General features: G+C 46.5%; 1 protein-coding gene across 1 annotated transcript in view; it reads left to right on the top strand.

Moving 5' to 3' along the window:
• LOC142302087 (uncharacterized) overlaps positions 1-22,933 on the top strand; it is a 92,815-nt gene that overhangs the window by 26,656 nt on the left and 43,226 nt on the right. Inside the window, exons 2-4 of the mRNA XM_075343166.1 lie at positions 15,629-15,730; positions 19,328-19,446; positions 19,537-19,595. Coding sequence (XP_075199281.1) covers positions 15,629-15,730; positions 19,328-19,446; positions 19,537-19,595 — 280 coding nt within the window. The remainder of the gene's footprint in view (positions 1-15,628; positions 15,731-19,327; positions 19,447-19,536; positions 19,596-22,933) is intronic.

Genomic DNA, 22,933 nt, shown 5'->3' on the forward strand with positions numbered 1-22,933 from the left:
ACAGACGCGAGCCTCTACGGCCTGGGTGCAGTACTGGCCCAGGTACAGAATGGTACTGAACGGGTGATTGCATATGGAAGTCGGACGTTGCGAGAAGCCGAGCGCAATCCCGAGAATTACAGTTCCTTTCGGCTGGAGTTACTGGCACTAGTATGGGCAATAACCGAAAGGTTCTCGGAATATCTCACGGGAGCCCAAATTGAAGTCTATACGGATAATAATCCCCTGGCTCACATCTCCACTGCCAAACTGGGAGCAATGGAACAGAGGTGGCTGGCACGACTCTCCAGATACAATTATCATGTGCAGTACCGCTCTAAGCATGAAAATCAGAATGCGGATGCCCTTTCTCGTGTTACCACCGAAGCCCCAGTGGGGGAGAGAGATGAACAGTTGGAGGAAGACGAAATTCCGGACTTCAGTAAATTCACCGCTCAAGTGGTAGAGGCTCGTATGCTGGAAATTACATCGGGCACGACATCACGCCTGCTTGGCCAAACCAGAGAGGAATGGGTGAAAATCCAGTCATCTGACCCAGAACTGCTTCAAGTGAAAGAGTGGGTGATCCAGCAGCGCAAGCCTAGAAAGGAAATACGGGCCACGCTGTCGCACGTGGCCCTCCAGATTCTCAGCCAGTGGGATAAGCTGTCGGTGCAAGAAGGGATGCTGTATCGGAGGGTGCACCTAGCTACAGAGTTGGAAGTACGGTGGCAAGTAGTGATACCCCAGAAGATGGCAGTACCACTGGCCCGAGAGGCGCATGAGAAGGGAGCCCATTTCGGACCGGACAAGACTTACCAGTGGTTGCAAAGAATAGTATACTGTCCTCAGATGCTTCGGGCAGTAGAGAAGGCCTGTAAACTGTGCCGTTCCTGCGAGTTAAGTAAGGCTCTCCCACAGCAAGCACCAGTACAGACTATTGTAACCAAAGAGCCGTTGGAAGTACTCATGATCGATTATCTGAAGATTGGCCACTCCCACCGGGGCTATCAGTTCTGCCTTGTGATGACAGATCACTTCTCCAAATTTGCGGTGGTGACGCCCACCAGAGATCAGACAGCTGAATCAGCTGCTCGAGCCATCAGTGATGACTTTATCCGGGTATACGGCTGCCCTAAAAGAATACATTCCGACAGAGGGGCTTGCTTTCAGGGCAGTGTCATGAGAGAGCTGCAAAGGATTTACGGAATGCAGAAGTCAAGGACTACGCCTTATCATCCGCAGGGCAACGGAGCCTGCGAGAGATTTAACCGGACCCTCCTACAAATGCTACGCACGTTGGAGGATGATCGTAAGAATCACTGGCCCGGCTATCTCGCAGAACTCGTGTGGGCGTACAATAATCGTGTCCACTCCACCACTGGGTACACCCCATACGTACTACTGTTTGGAAGAGCCGGAAGAGGCATTGAAGAGCTCAACCTGGCTCCCCCCGAGATCAGCGAAGGTCAGAGCGTAGGTTCCTGGGTTGACTGTCACCGTCGACGGCTGGAGACTATCCATCGAATTGTCACCAAGAGGCTGCAAGAAAAGACACACCCGCAGCGGAAACCTGTGTGTGAAGCCCCGTTCGTGCCAGGAGACCGAGTACTAGTTGCAGAGAAACACCCGAGACACAAGTTGAGTGAGCGCTGGAAAATGGAGCCGTACATTGTGATCAGAACAATCTCTCCCCATGGATCAGTATACGAAGTGAGAGGCGAGCGAAGAGGCGACACCCTCATCCTGCATCGTAATATGCTGAGGCCCTGCTATTCAGAAGACAGGACCAGACAAAGTACCTCGGAGACGGTGCCCGTGCCCGTTCCTGTTACCGTCGAAGAGGGCTCTGATGATGAAGAATGGTGGCGGGCCCCGACCAACCCAGCAGACTGGGAGAGATCCACACCCCCATCCATTCAAGACACAGGTGCCACCCCTGCAGAGCAGGAGTCACCAATCGCCAGCGATGAGGACGAGAATACTGTACTCCCTGATACGGCGCCGACGTCTGGTGACTTAGCCGTAGTACCACGCCGGACTGAGCCGGCTAACGCTGGTATTCCCCCTGAGCGGTACTTGGCAGATGAATTTGTGTGTTCTGTCACTGGATCCTGTTTTAAGACATTGACTCCCAAGCACCAGGTTGTGAAGCAGGGCAGGAGTTGCCACCGTGTGCCCCTGTGCAGAGCACCTCAGGAGAGTATCCCCCCCTCTCTCTTACTTACCGTTCCCCGATCACTGCCGCGGCGCTGCACAGCTGTTCAAACTCCGGTGGCTTTTCCTCTTTTGAAAAAGCCGGCCGCTCATTAATCAATCTCCTATTCCCTGCTTTCCTGCTTTTCGGCGCCTATGATTGGTTGCAGTGAGACACGCTCCCACACTGAGTGACAGCTGTCTCACTGCACCCAATCACAGCAGCCGGTGTGTGTATACTGTGCAGTGAAATAAATAATTAAATAATTAAAAAAAACGGCGTGCGGTCCCCCCAATTTTAATACCAGCCAGATAAAGCCATACGGCTGAAGGCTGGTATTCTCAGGATGGGGAGCTCCACGTTATGGGGAGCCCCCCACCCTAACAATATCAGTCAGCAGCCGCCCAGAATTGCCGCATACATTAGATGCGACAGTTCTGGGGCTGTACCCGGCTCTTCCCGATTTACCCTAGTGCGTTGGCAAATCGGGGTAATAAGGAGTTAATGGCAGCCCATAGCTGCCACTAAATCCTAGATTAATCATGTCAGGCGTCTCCCCGAGATTCCTTCCATGATTAATCTGTAAATTACAGTTAAAAAACACACACACCCGAAAAATCCTTTATTAGAAATAAAAAACACTAACAAAGTCCCTCATTACCAATTTATTAACCCCGACAAACCCTCCATGTCCGGCGTACTCCACAGTCCTCCAGCGTCGCGTCCAGCTCTGCTGCATGGAAGTGACAGGAGCTGCAGAATACACCGCCGCTCCTGTGACCTCCACGCAGCTAATGAGATGAGTATAGCGATCAGCTGAGCTGTCACTGAGGTTACCTGGATCCAGCGGTGGATGCAGCGGTGGCCGCGGGTAACCTCAGTGACAGCTCAGCTGATCGCGCTACTCACCGCCGCTCCGGTCAGCTCCACGCACCAACTGAGGTGAGTATAGCGATCAGCTGCTGTCACTGAGGTTAATCGCGGCACCGCTGGATCCAGCGGTGGCCGGGAGTTACCTGACTGACAGCAGCTGATCGCGCTATTCCCTTCATTAGCTGCGTGGAGGTGACCGGAGCGGCGGTGTCTTCTGCAGCTCCTGTCACTTCCATGCAGCAGAGCTGGACGCGACGCCGGAGTCCGTGGAGTACGCCGGACATGGAGGGTTTGTCGGGGTTAATAAATTGGTAATGAGGGACTTTGTTAGTGTTTTTTATTTCTAATAAAGGATTTTTCGGGTGTGTGTGTTTTTTAACTGTAATTTACAGATTAATCATGGAAGGAATCTCGGGGAGACGCCTGACATGATTAATCTAGGATTTAGTGGCAGCTATGGGCTGCCATTAACTCCTTATTACCCCGATTTGCCAACGCACTAGGGTAAATCGGGAAGAGCCGGGTACAGCCCCAGAACTGTCGCATATAATGTATGCGGCAATTCTGGGCAGCTGCTGACTGATATTGTTAGGGTGGGGGGCCCCCCATAACGTGGAGCTCCCCATCCTGAGAATACCAGCCTTCAGCTGTATGGCTTTATCTGGCTGGTATTAAAATTGGGGGGACCGCACGCCGTTTTTTTTAATTATTTATTTATTTATTTTACTGCACAGTATAGACCCGCCCACCGGCTGCTGTGATTGGGTGCAGTGTGACACCTGTCACTCAGCGTGGGGGCGTGTCTCACTGCAACCAATCATAGGCGCCTGTGGGCGTGGAAAGCAGGGAATATGAGATGGCTGTGTACAGAGCACAGCGCGCCGGCCAGTATAAAGGCTCGGTCACGCTGTGCAGGCCGGCCAATCACTGCAATTCCACAACTAACAGGGCTGTGGCATTGCAGTGGTCTGCCAGCCAATCCCTGCATGAGGGCTGGCTCTCAAAAGAGCGCCAACATGCAGGGATGAAGACCACGAGTAAAGCACGAGTATTGCAAAATTACTCGGTACCCGCCGAGTAGCCCGAGTACAGTGATACTCGTGCGAGTACCGAGTAGTAACAAGCATACTCGCTCATCACTATTTGGTAGCTGTTTTTATGCAGAGAAGTGTGTGTTCGGACGTGCGGAAGAAGGCAAGGCCGCATTCTGCCCTGCTGAACAAGGTCCAAGTACCTGAGTGTTCGTGACATCTCCCCAAGACACAGATCCAAGAAAGGCTGGATGTGGAGCGAGGTGCCAGACAGTACGGGAAAATTACAGATCCGGGACAAAGACTGAACTTTAGAGGTGTCTGCCAGCGGAATACGGGCCCCAACGGTGACGAGGTACCCCACGCTGAAACCTGCAGTTAAGTGTGCACACTACTTTAGTTAGGGACAGATAGGAAAAGACTCTGCACTGTGTTATACGAGTAAGGTAACAAGGACCCTGCGTTTTTTTTGTTTAATAAGGATTTCTGTGTTTTGCTTTTGGGAGTACAATCTGAGGCTTCCTACCCTTGACAAGTTATTCAGAGTAGTTGTATGTATATTGCATTATCTCTACTGCTGTGCTCCTTTCCCGCATTTTTCCTCCACCTGTGTTGTGCAATATGTTATTAAATTTGCATTGATTAACCCCCGTGGTTCCGTGCAGTCCTTGTGTATCCCGTTACCTGCAGGTTATTACAATACCAAGACAGGTTATTAAACTTGGGGTTATTTAGTCTGGAAAAACGAAGGCTTAGGGGGGATCTAATCACAATGTATAAATATATGAGGGGACAGTACAGAGACCTTTCCAAAGATCTTTTTACACCTAGGCCTGCGACTGGAACACGGGGGCATCCGCTACGTCTTGAGGAAAGAAGGTTTAATCATAATCACAGACGAGGATTCTTTACTGTACGAGCAGTGAGACTATGGAGCTCTCTGCCGCATGATTTTGTAATGAGTGATTCACTACTAACATTTAAGCAGAGCCTGGACGCCTTTCTTGAAAAATGTAATATTACCAGTTATGTATATTAGATTTTATGACAGGGTATTGATCCAGGGAACTAGTCTGATTGCCGGATGTGGAGTCAGGAAGGAAATTTTTCCCCATTGGAACTTGTTTGCCACATTGGGGTTTTTTTTGCCTTCCTCTGGATCAACATGTTAGGCTACGGGTTGAACTAGATGGACTTAGGGGCACTTTGCACACTGCGACATCGCAGGCCGATGCTGCGATGCTGAGTGCGATAGTGCCCGCCCCCGTCGCAGCAGCGATATGTGGTGATAGCTGGCGTAGCGAAAGTTATCGCTACGCCAGCTTCACACACACACTCACCTGCCGTGCGACGTCCCTGTGGCCGGCGACCCGCCTCCTTGTTAAGGGGGCGGGTCATGCGGCGTCACTGCGACGTCACACAGCAGGCGGCCAATCAGAGCGGAGGGGCGGAGATGAGCAGGATGTCAACATCCTGCCCACCTCCTTCCTTCCGCATATCCTACGGAAGCCGCAGTGAGGCCGGTAGGAGACGTTCCTCGCTCCTGCGACTTCACACACAGCGATGTGTGCAGCCGCAGGAGCGAGGAACAACATCGGACCGTCGCGTCAGCGTAATCATGGATTACGCCGACGCTGCACCGATGATACGATTACGTCGCTTTTGCGCTCGTTAATCGTATCATCCAGCCTTTACACACTGCGATGTCGCATGCGATGCCGGAAGTGCGTCATTTTCAATTTGACCCCACCGACATCGCACCTGCGATGTCGCAGTGTGCAAAGTGCCCCTTAGAGTCTCCCTTCAACCTTAAAAACTATGATACTATGATACTATGATTATATACAAAAGATAACCAGGTTATACCGGCTGTACATTTATAATTATATATAGGAGATGCCCAGGTTATATCAGCTGTACATATATAATTATATACAGGAGATGCCCAGGTTATACCAGCTGTACATATATAATTATATACAGGAGATACCCAGGTTATACCGGCTGTACATATATAATTATATACATGAGATGCCCAGGTTATACCAGCTGTACATATATAATTATATACAGGAGATGCCCAGGTTATACCGGCTGTACATATATAATTATATACAGGAGATGCCCAGGTTATACCAGCTGTACATATATAATTATATATAGATAATACCCAGGTTATACCGGCTGTACATATATAATTATATACAGGAGATGCCCAGGTTATACCGGCTGCACATATATAATTATATATAGATAATACCCAGGTTATACCAGCTGTACATATATAATTATATACAGGAGATGCCCAGGTTATACCAGCTGCACATATATAATTATATATAGATAATACCCAGGTTATACCAGCTGTACATATATAATTATATACAGGAGATATACAGGTTATATCAGCTGTACATATATAATTATATACAGGAGATGCCCAGGTTATACCAGCTATACATATATAATTATATACAAGAGATGCCCAGGTTATACCAGCTGTACATATATAATTATATACAGGAGATACCCAGGTTATACCAGCTGTACATATATAATTATATACAGGAGATGCCCAGGTTATACCAGCTGTACATATATAATTATATACAGGAGATGCCCAGGTTATACCAGCTGTACATATATAATTATATACAGGAGATGCCCAGGTTATACCAACTGTACATATATAATTATATACAGGAGATGCCCAGGTTATACCGGCTGTACATATATAATTATATACAGGAGATGCCCAGGTTATACCAGCTGTACATATATAATTATATACAGGAGATGCCCAGGTTATACCAGCTGTACATATATAATTATATACAGGAGATGCCCAGGTTATACCAGCTGTACATATATAATTATATACAGGAGATGTCCAGGTTATACCAGCTGTACATATATAATTATATACAGGAGATGTCCAGGTTATACCAGCTGTACATATATAATTATATACAGGAGATGCCCAGGTTATACCAGCTGTACATATATAATTATATACAGGAGATGTCCAGGTTATACCAGCTTTACGTGTATAATTATATACACAGGATACCCAGGTTATACCGGCTGTACATATATAATTATATACAGGAGATGCCCAGGTTATACCAGCTGTACATATATAATTATATACAGGAGATGTCCAGGTTATACCAGCTTTACATGTATAATTATATACACATGATACCCAGGTTATACCGGCTGTACATATATAATTATATACAGGAGATGCCCAGGTTATACCAGCTGTACATATATAATTATATACAGGAGATGTCCAGGTTATACCAGCTTTACATGTATAATTATATACACAGGATACCCAGGTTATACCGGCTGTACATATATAATTATATACAGGAGATGCCCAGGTTATACCAGCTGTACATATATAATTATATACAGGAGATGTCCAGGTTATACCAGCTTTACATGTATAATTATATACACAGGATACCCAGGTTATACCGGCTGTACATATATAATTATATACAGGAGATGCCCAGGTTATACCAGCTGTACATATATAATTATATACAGGAGATGTCCAGGTTATACCAGCTTTCAATGTATAATTATATACACAGGATACCCAGGTTATACCAGCTTTACATATATAATTATATACACAGGATACCCAGGTTATACCAGCTATATGTAAATATTTATTTTTCTTATTTAACAGCCTTCAGCTCAATCCCTAGCATTGATGGATGAACGTTCTGTAGGAAGATCGATCTTGTGCAGCCTAGATAGGTCCACCAGGGTCTTCTCCACTCAGATAGGTACACCAGGGTCTTCTTTGCCTACATAGGTACACCAGAGTCTTCTGCTGAGTTATTTTGGTAGTCTCAAGCAAACGGGTTGCTGGTCTTCCTCTTCGCCTTGTTCACACTGTTCTTCCAACCATGATGTCCTTCTCCAGTGATTGCTCTCTTCGCAAGATGTGTCCAAAGTAGGCAAGTTGTAGCTTGGCGATCCTTGCTTCGAGTGACATGTCTGGTTTCATTTGTTCCATAATTGACCTTTTTGTTCTTCTTGCCATCCATGGTACTGATAACAACCTTAGTCTCATGTGTTGTGGGTGGATGCGCTAAGCCCGCTCGTCCGGGTGGACACATGGGTGCCACTGCAGCAGTGAGATGGAGTACGGGGAACACAGACACAAAAAATGCAAAAAAAGACCCAGTTAAATAAAGTCCCGGGATTAACAGATAATGGACATGGGCAGAGTTACATAATATAATGGATGAACCTAACCTGAACAGCAAAAACCACAGAAGCATAGCAGGAATACAGATTGGTGTAAACAGGTTGTAAACAGTAAACAGGCAACAGGTATACAGGGGCCCGCTGGCATCAGAGTTACTGAGGAGTCAAGACAGGTAACAAGATGATGGAAATAACAGGTGGACGGGTAGCAGAGATACTGATGAGTCGAGAAGGGTAACAGGATTACTGGTGCTCACTGACAGACAGGCAACTTGATGATGGGAGACCGCTGGCTGTCAGGTAGTAGTGACCGCAGGCAAAAGGCAGATGACTCTCAGGAATAAAAGGATGATGGACAACCTCAGAAGCTCAACCATACCGAAGGTAAATATGTGACAACACGTCCAAGGACCCAAGGGAGGTCGCAGACAGGATTTTAAACTTCAACAGAACCCAAGATGCAGCACAACAAACCAACTCCAGCTCAGTCCCTCAGAACTCACTCAAAACCAGGGACCAGGTGTGAGTCTTAAAGCCTTTAAGTAGGCCAAGGACAGGAGCACGACATCTTGATTCTTAAAGCCTGCTTTACACGTTGCAATGTCACATACAATATCGTATGCGATTTGCAACGCCCCCATCGTATGTGTGGCACGTTCAATTTGTTGAACGTGCCGCACAAACGATTAACACCCGTCACACGTACTTACCCGTCCATACGACCTCGATGTGGACGGCGAACGTCCACTTCCTGGAGTGGGAGGGACGTTCGGCGTCACATCGACGTCACGCAGCAGCCGGCCAATAGAAGCGAAGGGGCGGAGATGAGTGGGACGTAAACATCCCGCCCACCTCTTTCCTTCCGCATAGCCGGCTGGAGCCGCGGGAGGCAGGTAAGATCTGTTCAATGTTCCCGTGGTGTCACACACTGCGATGTGTGCTGCCTCGGGAACATTGAACAACCTCATGTTCAATTCATGAGGAATGAACGACGTGCATGCGATGAACGGATTTTCGTTCAATCGCAATCGCACGTACCTGTCACACACTGCAATGTAACTTACAATGTCGGATGTGCGTCACTTACGACGTGACCCCGCCGACACATCGTAAGATACATTGCAGCGTGTAAAGCGGGCTTTAGTGTCCAGGTTTTGTTTCCATATGTTACTTCAGAAAAGACCAGACTATGTACAAGTTGAGACCAGACTATGTACGAGCCATGTCTTCGTCACCAGTGAAATGTTCCTTGATTTGAAGACCTTGTCCAGTGACTTCATTGTAGATTTGCCCATAATTATTCTCCATTGACTTCTAGTGTAATCGATGCATCTTGAGTGATCATTGATCTGAGTAGGTTGAAGTTCTTTACAACTTCCAGTTTGTCACCGTTAGTGATGAACAAGCACTAAAATGCTCGGGTGCTCATTACGCGAGTCGAGCAATTTCTAATGCTCGGGTGCTCATCTGAAGTAAAGAGCATATTGGAAACGAGCATTTTTCCTGCAGACTCCCCTGGGAGGTGTGGGGGTGCCTAAAAATCAGTGAAATTAATGGAAACACCACTGAAATGGAATGGGAACATCATGGGGAAGATGCCTGGATGGACCACTGACTCCAGGGTCGCTGCTGGGAACAATGTCCGATACACCCTGTATTAGACATAAATGAGGGACTCCGATACACCCAGTATTAGACCTAAAGGAGGGACTCTGATACACCCTGTATTAGACATAAAGGAGGGACTCTGATACACCCTGTGTTAGACATAAAGGAGGGACTCTGATACACCCTGTGCTAGACATAAAGGAGGGACTCTGATACACCCTGTACTAGATATAAAGGAGGGACTCTGATACACCCTGTGCTAGACATAAAGGAGGGACTCTGATACACCCTGTATTAGACATAAAGGAGGGACTCTGATACACCCTGTATTAGACATAAAGGAGGGACTCCGATACACCCTGTACTAGATATAAAGGAGGGACTCTGATACACCCTGTACTAGACATAAAGGAGGGACTCTGATACACCCTGTATTAGACATAAAGGAGGGACTCTGATACACCCTGTATTAGACATAAAGGAGGGACTTCAATACACCCTGTATTAGACATAAAGGAGGGACTCTGATACACCCTGTACTAGACATAAAGGAGGGACTCTGATACTGTGAGGGCAGCTAATCAGAGATGCCAGCAGTCTGACTGCATCCAATCACAGACGCTGGCAGAGATGGTGGGCGGGGGAAGCAGTGCATATGTATGAGATCTAATGAGCGGACCCAGAAGTAGTGTGACAGCCATAGGAAATCTCAGTAAAGGGTACTTTACACGCTGTGATCTCGCTACCGAGATCGCAAGCGATCGTACCCGCCACCGTCGGTTGTGCGACACGGGCAAATCGCTGACCGTGCCGCACAACCTTGCTTACCCCCATCACACGGACTTACCCTCCCTGCGACGTTGCTCTGGCCGGCTATCCGCCTCCTTTCTAAAGGGGTTGTTCGTGCGGCGTCATACGGCAGGCGTCTAATAGAAGCGGAGGGGCGGAGATGAGCGGGACGTAACATCCCGCCCACCTCCTTCCTTCCGCATTGCCGGTGGAGGCAGGTAAGAAGATGTTCCGCGCTCCTCCGGTGTCACACACAGCGATGTGTGCTGCCGCAGGAACGAGGAACAACATCGCTAATAAGCAGAGAACGATTTTTAGTTTCAGGACGACCTCTCCGCGGCAAACGATTTTGACCGCTTTTGCAATCGTTTAAGGTCGCTCGTAAGTGTCACACGCTGCGATATCGTTAATGACGCCGGATGTGCGTCACTAACGACGTGACCCCGACGATAAATCATTAACGATATCGCAGCGTGTAAAGCCCCCTTAAGTCATTTTTTTTTGCACAGCGCCTCAGAATCACAGTAATGCCGGTAATATTCTTGTAAGTAACGAATAGTGCCGAGAATATTCGCTCATCACTAATAATTATATTCAGGATGGTCACACCATCATTCTCCATATCACTGCATACAAGTCAATATCAGTTAAATGCAGCCCCACATTTTCCTTGTGTGCTTTGTATAGGATAATGGAGGAACAATGTACTTACCCATTACAGAGGTGCTAAAAGTGCATATGGCCATGTTAAATCATATCCATTAGTATTAGAGTCATACAGAGGTTTGTGCAGACATCTCTGACTGTCATAGCAGCGTCAGAATCTGGTCAGACTATAGATTCTGACACTGCCTGATAATGCCTCTGTCATCTGTGTGATATACATTCAGACTCAGACGTCGACCTGCAACGTGGTGGATCATAGACAAGCTAGCAAGAGTTAATCTCTGCTAGTCTGCTTGTTAGTCTCCTTTGAACACATGTTGTGGTGGAGCCACTCAAATCTGCTCCTCTCTATATATGCTGGCTTGATCCTTCTTTCTATGCCAGATGTAGTTTATCTTAGTTGGTCTAGTGAGGTGTTGTGATCCAGACTAACTGGTTGTTCTAGAACTTGGTGCTGTGTGCTGCTGTGGAGTTAACTCTTGTTGTCTTTTATTGTTACCTTCCTGCTCTTGATTTTCTCCAGAGTCTCTTGTTGTTTATTCCTGTGTCTGTGCAGTGCAGTGTGTAAGAGTTTTGGCTTTTCTGTCTTTATCTGTGTTTCCATATCACTCCTTCCCCGACCTTCCCTGGTGAAAGAGAGAAATAAGATTAGTTCTGGTCAGGAGTATAGCCAGTAATGGGACTCTGGCATCTCCACTATCAGGAGTAACCCTGAGGTTAGGGATAGCATAAGGTCCCCTAGCATGAGGATAGTATAGAAGCTCCTATCCCTCATTATTCTGCAGTCACATCATGACAGTTAGTACATGGATTTGTTGTTTCTTAGGCCCTGTGTGCAGACGCTGAAGTTTTTGATGTAGTTTTTCAGAACTCAGCATAAAAATCTGCATGCCTCTCCTGAACCCAGCAAAGTCTATGGGATTTTAGATTTGCTGTCCAAACGGTGCATTTTTTTTCCATGCAGATTTTGATGCAGAAAAAATCTGCAGCATTCCAATTAGGTTTAGTAGCGTTTTTTCACCCATTGACTTTGATTGACTTTCTTGATGGCCCAAAAAAACGCATCAAAACCGCACCAATACCGCATCAAAACCTCATCAAAACCGCACCAATACCACATCAAAACCGTGTCAAAATCACCCCAATACCGCATCAAAACCTCATCAAAACCGCACCAATAACGCATCAAAACCTCATCAAAACCGTACCAATACCACATTAAAACCTCATCAAAACCGTACCAATACCACATCAAAACCGTGTCAAAATCGCCCCAATACCGCATCAAAACCTCATCAAAACCACATCAAAACTGTACCAATAACGCATCAAAACCGCACCAATACCAAATCAAAACCGTACCAATACCGCATCAAAACCTCATCAAAACCGTATCAAAACCGCACCAATACCGCATCAAAACCTCATCAAAACCGTACCAATACCACATCAAAACCGTGTCAAAATCGCCCCAATACCGCATCAAAACCTCATCAAAACCGCACCAATAACGCATCAAAACCTCATCAAAACCGTACCAATACCACATCAAAACCTCATCAAAACCGTACCAATACCACATCAAAACCTCATCAAAACCGTGTCAAAACCGCACCAGTACCGCATCAAAACCGTGTCAAAACCGTACCAATACCGCATCAAAACCGTACCAATAACGCATCAAAACCTCATCAAAACTGCACCAATAGCACATCAAAACCTCATCAAAACCGCACCAATACTGCATCAAAACCTCATCAAAACCGTACCAATACCACATCAAAACCTCATCAAAACCGTACCAATACCACATCAAAACCATGTCAAAATCGCCCCAATACCACATTAAAACCTCATCAAAACCGTACCAATACCGCATCAAAACCTCATCAAAACCGTGTCAAAACCGTACCAATACCGCATCAAAACCGTACCAATAACGCATCAAAACCTCATCAAAACTGCACCAATAGCACATCAAAACCTCATCAAAACCGCACCAATACCGCAGCAAAACCTCATCAAAACCGTGTCAAAACCACACCCATATCGCATCAAAACCTCATCAAAACCGCACCAATACCACATCAAAACCGTGTCAAAATCGCCCCAATACCGCATCAAAACCTCATCAAAACCGCACCAATAACGCATCAAAACCTCATCAAAACCGTACCAATACCACATCAAAACCTCATCAAAACCGTACCAATACCACATCAAAACCTCATCAAAACCGTGTCAAAACCGCACCAGTACCGCATCAAAACCGTGTCAAAACCGTACCAATACCGCATCAAAACCGTACCAATAACGCATCAAAACCTCATCAAAACTGCACCAATAGCACATCAAAACCTCATCAAAACCGCACCAATACTGCATCAAAACCTCATCAAAACCGTACCAATACCACATCAAAACCTCATCAAAACTGTACCAATACCACATCAAAACCATGTCAAAATCGCCCCAATACCACATTAAAACCTCATCAAAACCGTACCAATACCGCATCAAAACCTCATCAAAACCGTGTCAAAACCGTACCAATACCGCATCAAAACCGTACCAATAACGCATCAAAACCTCATCAAAACCGCACCAATACCGCAGCAAAACCTCATCAAAACCGTGTCAAAACCACACCCATATCGCATCAAAACCTCATCAAAACCGCACCAATACCACATCAAAACCGTGTCAAAATCGCCCCAATACCGCATCAAAACCTCATCAAAACCGCACCAATAACGCATCAAAACCTCATCAAAACTGCACCAATACCACATTAAAACCTCATCAAAACCGTACCAATACCACATCAAAACCGTGTAAAAATCGCCCCAATACCGCATCAAAACCTCATCAAAACCGCGTCAAAACTGCACCAATAACGCATCAAAACCGCATCAAAACCGCACCAATACCACATCAAAACCATACCAATACCGCATCAAAACCGTGTCAAAACCGCACCAATACCGCATCAAAACCTCATCAAAACCTCATCAAAACCGCACCAATACCACATCAAAACCTCATCAAAACCGCACCAATACCACATCAAAACCTCATCAAAACCGTGTCAAAACCGCACCCATATCGCATCAAAACCGCGTCAAAACCGCACCAATACTGCATCAAAACCTCATCAAGACCGCACCAATACCACATCAAAGTCAAATCGCATCAAAACCTCATCAAAACCGCGTCAAAACCCCACCAATACCGCATCAAAACCTCATCAAAACCACACCAATACCGCACCAAAACCGCATCAAAATTGCATCCGGTTTGATGCATTTTTTTGCCACAGTGTGCAGATCTGGTGCAGAAAATTTCTGCAGCATGTGCACATAGCCTTACTCTGCTGTGGTAAAAAGAAACCTGAGCATTGATTGGTTCCTCTAGTCAAATGAAAGCTGTGCTCTGATTGGTTTCTTTGCTAGGCTATGTGCCCACGGGGGAAAGTTCCGCAGGATCTCCCAGAAAACCGCAGCACAACTTTGTCTGTTTCCATGCTGCAGTTTTCTTGCGGAATGTCCTGCGGATATGGTGCGGACATTCTGCATTGAGGATACAGTACCATGACTTCGGCACTGCATCCTCAATGCAGAACAAGTGCTGAGTGATCGGGGCGTTCATGCCTCCATCACGCAGCACTTCTCTCCCGTCTCCGGCCGTGTTTACACTGTGAAGGAGAAGGTGGGCAGGCCTGAACTAGCTCCGGCTGTCACATGACCGGAGCTCGTGATAAATCCGCAGGTTTTCCGTGGCAAAATCCGCAGAAGCACGCTCCTGTGGGCACAGGGCCATAGAATGAAAGCTGACCTCTGATTGGTTCTTCTGGTGAAACAAAAGCTTTCCTTTCATTCGTTCCTCCGGTATCATTAAATCTGAACTGTGATTGGTTGCTATGGGCAACAAAACATTTTTCTACAAGATAGTTATTATGAATGGCGTCATCCTATACAAGCCTCATGAGGGCCCCAGGGCTCCGGTGTTTGGGGTCCTCCATCTTTTCCTTATACCCATAATATATGATATGTACAGAAGATGGCACATGTTATATACAGTGAGGTGTAGAAATGGCCCCTGATTCCGATATTTACCTATAAATTGAAACGCGCCGGTGATATATGGAGGGCTGTTTGATGCCGTGGTCGCACCGCAGGCCTTAGAGCCCATGTGGGGGCGACCTCTGATGATTTGTACTTTCTAAATTGTCCTTTTCTTTTTCTTCTTTTCCCAGTAAATTGTCAGAATGGCGGAACGTTTGATGGAACGAAGTGCCTCTGCACCGAGCTTTTCTACGGTCCTTTGTGTGAACGTATTGTGGACCGCATTCCTCCGGGTAAGTCCGTCCTGAAAGCTCCTTGTAATAAAAGAGCCATATAGGGCGCCATACTGCGTGCATCTACCAGATATAGGTAGGCCCCACTGCCATGGCAACCGATCACCACGTCATGTCACAGGGGCTTCCAACGGACTTAAGGGGGTCTTCCAAAATCTCCAGTTATTTTATGTCTATATCTAGAGTATATCACAAAAGTGAGTACCCCTCTCTTATGTTTAAAAATATTTCATGATATCTTTTCATGGGACAACACTAAATATCTGACACTTTCACACAATGTAAAGTGTCAGGGTGTACTCACTTTTGTTGCCAGCAATTTAGACATTAATGGCTGTGTGTTGAGTTATTTACACTGTTATACGAGCTGCACACTGACAATGTACATTGTATTGTGACGCCCTGGGAAAGCCAGGGGTCACAGGTCATGACACCACCACACACCCCACATTCCCTGCAGGCACACCAAGGTCAGAACACAAATCCTTGTTGCCTTCCCCAGGGGCTGATGTCCACACCAGGGGGTGGAGCCAGGCGGTTGGTCTCCACCCACGAAGGAGTACGCAGTCCTGGAGGAGGGAGAACACAGGCAGTTAGTAGAGTTGAAGTTAGAGTTGAGAGAGGAGTTCAGCTCAGGCAGAGCTGGAGAGCAGGAGAGTAGTTGAAGTAAGAAAAAGTGACAGAGACAGAGCCTGAAGTTGGTCCGGGTGTGTGCCCCGGACTGAGACAGCAAGGTTGGCAGACGGCGGTGACCGTCTGCAGGAGTGGCCTATTGGAGTCTACCGTAAGGACCGTGGACGGGTGGTGGCCCGGCGGTACCGGACCGGTACACAAAGAGAAGCCAGCACCATTGGCAGGGGCCTTTCGGATCCCGGCAAGGCTTGGAGTCGCCGTACAATTTGCCAAATCCGTCAGTGAAGGGGACCTCCGGGTCTCCCAACAGCCAAAGTCCCGATTGAAGGCAACCGTCCAACCATATTGGAGAGACACTGCCACCGCCAAGGCACCAGTTTCTCAGGGCCAGCGCCTGCGGGCAAAAGAGAGGGGCTCCTCCGGCTCATATCCAAGCTGGGGAGCGGGTTACCGGTGGGAATCCATCGCTACCAACAACCGTATTTAGGTGCAGGGAAGAGACAGTCACCGCTAACTTGCAGGGAACATCAACACCGCAGCCGTCCGAGGGACCCGTCCAACCAGCCGCTTGTTTACCGTGAACTGTGTCATCATCCTTGGGCTGAGTGAGTACCTCCGTGCCGTGCGGCACAGCGCTGCCCCTGCGTCCCTGCACCCCAACAGGTCCCATAACCCGCCTGTCAACCATCCTAACTCCCCATTATCGGGCCCCGGGACCACCAACCCCTTACCCACGGAGGGGAGGGCCAACATCTAGCTGCTCCATATAACCACTCCCGGGATCCCCATACCGAGCAGCGGTGGTGTCCACACAATCACCACAACTGTGGGTGGCGTCACGGACAATAATTCCCCAAAAACCAATCCCCTTTTCACTCACGGGCGAGGAGCGCCGATCGAGTCCCCAGGATCCGGCCCATCGCTCGAGCCACCGAGCAGCAGCGGCCGTGGCAGCAGCGGCAGCCGGACCCCGAGCAGTGGGGGAGCGCGGCGTCCCCTCCTCCGCCCGCGACAGTATCACAGGGTCAGATCTGCAGCTCTGTCCCATGGAAAAGATATAATAAATTATTTACAAAAATGAGAGGGGAGTACTCACTTTTGTATGGGATAACCTTCCAGGGGTCCAACATTTGCCGCTGCTCCGAGCCCCAGCAATCCCAAGATTCGGGCTCTGCCATGCTGTCCTGAATGGCAGCAGAGGGAGCAAGTGCTCTGCCTACGCTTCACTCATTGTCTACAGGACTGTAGGAAATGGAGGCGTGCTGTACTCAGCTTTCTCCAACCATACTTAGACAATGAATGGAGCAGAAGTCTATCATCTAAGAGCCTTAATCTTGAGGTGCCAGAGCCTCTTTCTTGTTGAATCCCCTTGGGATGATAAACTAGTATGCCAAAATACTCCCAAAAATGAGCCAGGGCATAAGTTACTATACAGTGTGTCCACTCATATCCTGTCCACCTTGTATGCAAGGTGTCGATTCGTATTGAATTGATGATGCCCTACAACTTTGTATTCCACTTTTTTTCTCTATCTCGTTCTGTTTTGGAGATAAAAATGCTAACTCCGTTGTTTTCCACCAGGTGGCGCTATAGGTGGTTTCATTGCGTAGCGCATGGCTACTTTACTATACCTAGACACCACTTTCTATACCTAGACACCACTTTCTATACCTAGACACCACTTTCTATACCTAGACACCACTTTCTATACCTAGATACCACTTTCTATACCTAGATACCACTTTCTATACCTAGACACCACTTTCTATACCTAGACACCACTTTCTATACCTAGACACCACTTTCTATACCTAGACACCACTTTCTATACCTAGACACCACTTTCTATACCTGGACACCACTTTCTATACCTAGACACCACTTTCTATACCTAGACACCACTTTCTATACCTAGACACCACTTACTATACCTAGACACCACTTACTATACCTAGACACCACTTCTATTCCTATAGCTGCCACCGTTCTCAAGTTAATGGCGGTGGGCAGAATATGGGTGGACACACTGTATGTACGATAGGAGCATGTTCATACCAGTAGTAGATTGGTGGAAGCTTGACACCTGATATCCCCAGCAATCAGCTGTTATAAACTCCATAGGTTGTTGGATGTAAACACATGGAATAGAGCTGTACATGTATGGCCGCTGCAGGGTCCTTCAGAACAGCTCCCATTCTTTTGAGTTGCGGCCATTACACAATGACAAGCGCAGATCAGCTCCAATCAAAGTGTTTACATCCAGCTGTTGCCAGATCTAGTAACCACTGATTGGTGGGGGTTATCGTGTGTCGGCCCCCCACCGATCTGATATAAGTGACCTATTACCAACATATTGCATCAGTCATTCATTAATCTTTCTATAATAATACTCTGTAATGGAGACCACAACCCATTCCATTTTCCAAGACTGCTCCCGTGCTGCTCCTCTTTTTTTGGAATGGTTTACCCCATTTGAAAATACTTTTTACTAGTCTACAAAGCTTTAGAAATGCTATAAAAATAAAGGAGCGTGCCACATATCATATCCAGGCATACAGAAGCTTTTCCTTCTTTCATGCGGTGCTGTATTGGACTCTATATCCATGGGTTATAGAAGACATAGTTTCTATAGAAAGATATCTCCTTACATTTGAGATGGGACGGAGCCTGTATGGTAGCCCATGGAGATCCTATGTTTCTGTGCCCGTGACCATGAGCCATTACTGAACGTCCAGTCTCCACTGCACTGTACAGGAGAGTTGATATCCAGTTGTACATTATTTCTGAGGCCACAAGTGGACAGTACAAAGGCCACTTATGAGACACGAGTCAGTAAACATCCCCTCTTGTATAACCATGTGCTCCCCATCCAGTCAGCTATCTACACTCCCTTTTACTTCTGAGCCTCATGGCCTGTGTAGTCGTCTTGTACATGGTAACCATCCTGTATCTTTCTTTTCACAGTGGAAAAGGTGGACACGTCTCTAAACGTTACGGTGAAATTTAATCAACCATATACCGAAAGTCTCAAAGACAACAGCTCCGAAGAATACAAGAAGTTCGAAAGCGACTTTACAGTAAAGGTGAGATCCGCGCTAAGTCCTGAACCAAATATTTATCGGTGGTGACTGATTGGATATGACATACATTCCCTGTCTACATCCTCCATGCAGATGACCTCTGTCTATCAAACTATTTCCGGATACAAGGGGGTGCAAATAGAGTCAATTCGGTAAGTGTCCATGTGAGGTGGTGGAAGTAACGCCAGCAGTACCTTAATCCATCCACCATGTATCTCTGTTAAGGCTGGCGAGGAGACTGTTCGGAAGGTCTGGTGGCGTAGGTGAGTTCCTCTTGTAGCACTCAAGTCTTTCTAGAGTCCAGGGCCTGGAGATCTCTTTAGTGGGACGGAGCTGATTCTCAATATATCCGCAGTCCTTGAGTCCTACCCGGGGACTAACTTACACCACTAGATACAGTTAGGTCCAGAAATATTTGGACAGTGACACAATTTTCGCGAGTTGGGCTCTGCATGCCACCACATTGGATTTGAAATGAAACCTCTACAACAGAATTCAAGTGCAGATTGTAACGTTTAATTTGAAGGTTTGAACAAAAATATCTGATAGAAATTGTAGGAATTGTACACATTTCTTTACAAACACTCCACATTTTAGGAGGTCAAAAGTAATTGGACAAATAAACCAAACCCAAACAAAATATTTTTATTTTCAATATTTTGTTGCGAATCCTTTGGAGGCAATCACTGCCTTAAGTCTGGAACCCATGGACATCACCAAACGCTGGGTTTCCTCCTTCTTAATGCTTTGCCAGGCCTTTACAGCCGCAGCCTTCAGGTCTTGCTTGTTTGTGGGTCTTTCCGTCTTAAGTCTGGATTTGAGCAAGTGAAATGCATGCTCAATTGGGTTAAGATCTGGTGATTGACTTGGCCATTGCAGAATGTTCCACTTTTTTGCACTCATGAACTCCTGGGTAGCTTTGGCTGTATGCTTGGGGTCATTGTCCATCTGTACTATGAAGCGCCGTCCGATCAACTTTGCGGCATTTGGCTGAATCTGGGCTGAAAGTATATCCCGGTACACTTCAGAATTCATCCGGCTACTCTTGTCTGCTGTTATGTCATCAATACACACAAGTGACCCAGTGCCATTGAAAGCCATGCATGCCCATGCCATCACGTTGCCTCCACCATGTTTTACAGAGGATGTGGTGTGCCTTGGATCATGTGCCGTTCCCTTTCTTCTCCAAACTTTTTTCTTCCCATCATTCTGGTACAGGTTGATCTTTGTCTCATCTGTCCATAGAATACTTTTCCAGAACTGAGCTGGCTTCATGAGGTGTTTTTCAGCAAATTTAACTCTGGCCTGTCTATTTTTGGAATTGATGAATGGTTTGCATCTAGATGTGAACCCTTTGTATTTACTTTCATGGAGTCTTCTCTTTACTGTTGACTTAGAGACAGATACACCTACTTCACTGAGAGTGTTCTGGACTTCAGTTGATGTTGTGAACGGGTTCTTCTTCACCAAAGAAAGTATGCGGCGATCATCCACCACTGTTGTCATCCATGGACGCCCAGGCCTTTTTGAGTTCCCAAGCTCACTAGTCAATTCCTTTTTTCTCAGAATGTACCCGACTGTTGAGTTTGCTACTCCAAGCATGTCTGCTATCTCTCTGATGGATTTTTTATTTTTTTTCAGCCTCAGGATGTTCTGCTTCACCTCAATTGAGAGTTTCTTAGACCGCATGTTGTCTGGTCACAGCAACAGCTTCCAAATGCAAAACCACACACCTGTAATCAACCCCAGACCTTTCAACTACTTCATTGATTACAGGTTAACGAGGGAGATGCCTTCAGAGTTAATTGCAGCCCTTAGAGTCCCTTGTCCAATTACTTTTGGTCCCTTGAAAAAGAGGAGGCTATGCATTACAGAGCTATGATTCCTAAACCCTTTCTCCGATTTGGATGTGAAAATTCTCATATTGCAGCTGGTAGTGTGCACTTTCAGCCCATATTATATATATAATTGTATTTCTGAACATGTTTTTGTAAACAGCTAAAATAACAAAACTTGTGTCACTGTCCAAATATTTCTGGACCTAACTGTATGTGTCTCCTTAATGTATAAGTAGCCACACTGTGTCACTTTAGTATATAATTATCCACTATGTTCTACCTGAATATAAACCGTAGGTATCCACAATGTGCCCCTTTAGTATATAAATAGTCACTCTGTGTGTCATGTGCTGTCCGGTTCCTCACACGCGGATTGCTACTCCGGCATCAGACTCTGTTCACATTGCAGAGTCCGAAATTCAGCTTGCTCTCTCTTAAGTGCTCAGCTGTGCTGGGCGTCGGCTGAGTTGTTTTGGAGCAGTGTGCAACTCTTTTGAGAGCCAGGATGCTGATTACCATCTCCAGCTGGTCCCTTCCTATTTTTTGGCTGGGGAGTAGGGAGGCCGCTGAATATAGCATCTGCGATCCCGGTCTCAGTGTGTCTCAGTTCATGGTGAACTACAGTTGCTATTCTGCATGGTGTGAACATTTCCCTGGTGTGAGCTTTTCCCTACCCGTTTCTTTATTCCTCAGTACACATATTGTCTCTCCTTTGTGATTGACTTCAGTGTGTATGAGGTTTTGTTCTCCCTTGTCTGTGTCTTTTCTGTGGGGTTTACTTACTTACTGGGTTTCCAGCCCGCTCCCAGGGTTGGGGGATGTAAGATCAGGGCTCGGACAAGAGATAGGGATAGGTCGGGGACCCGGACCTCCCTACCTTCAAGGGTACCACCGGGGTAAGGGTGAGTCTAGGTTCCCTAATATTAGGGCTAGCTCAGGAACCCCTGGTCTGTCATTACCTCGCCGTGACTCTGTGCCCACTTAGCAAAAAAGCAAGAAGACACATAATCTCTGTATCATTAGAATTATTTATGGACAGTGCACTCCTTCCACCCCGAGGACACTTGCCCCCAGGTCAGAATTCCCAGGTCGTCCGAATGTAGCCTCTGAGTGCTTTTTTTTTTTATAGGATTTTTATTCTCCATGAGCATTGGCAGTAAAAACTTTGCCTACATTGAATGCATTTTTCCTACAGGATTTTTATGTGGGTTTTTTTTTCCATTCAGTTGAATTGGACAACAAAAAATACAGCAAAAACAATGAAAAAAATAATAAAAAAAATACACCTCAAAGAATGCAAGAAAAAAAATGCACCGTGTGAATGAGGTTTTAGAAATCTCATTTATTTATAATAATAATAATAATATTTATTTAGCTGCTTTTGTAAAATGCTGCAATTTTAGCATAAAAAAATGTGAAAAGAAACGCAGCAAAAACGCTAAAGTGAACAAGCCCTTGCAAAAGGAGGAGATACAGTATATCACCACCTTTCCACCTGCATTAGAAAGTGCACTGAATGGCGGGGCAAAAAGTTGTGCAAGGCTTCACCTGGACATCCGGGGAAAGCTGGCAAGTGTGAACGAACACAGCCTCAGAACAAGTCCTTGTTAGAACACGGGAACCGTACAACAGCACTCACAACAGCAGGACAG

This window comes from Anomaloglossus baeobatrachus, chromosome 4 (genome assembly GCF_048569485.1).
Source record: "Anomaloglossus baeobatrachus isolate aAnoBae1 chromosome 4, aAnoBae1.hap1, whole genome shotgun sequence".
Classification (NCBI taxonomy): Eukaryota; Metazoa; Chordata; class Amphibia; order Anura; family Aromobatidae; genus Anomaloglossus; species Anomaloglossus baeobatrachus.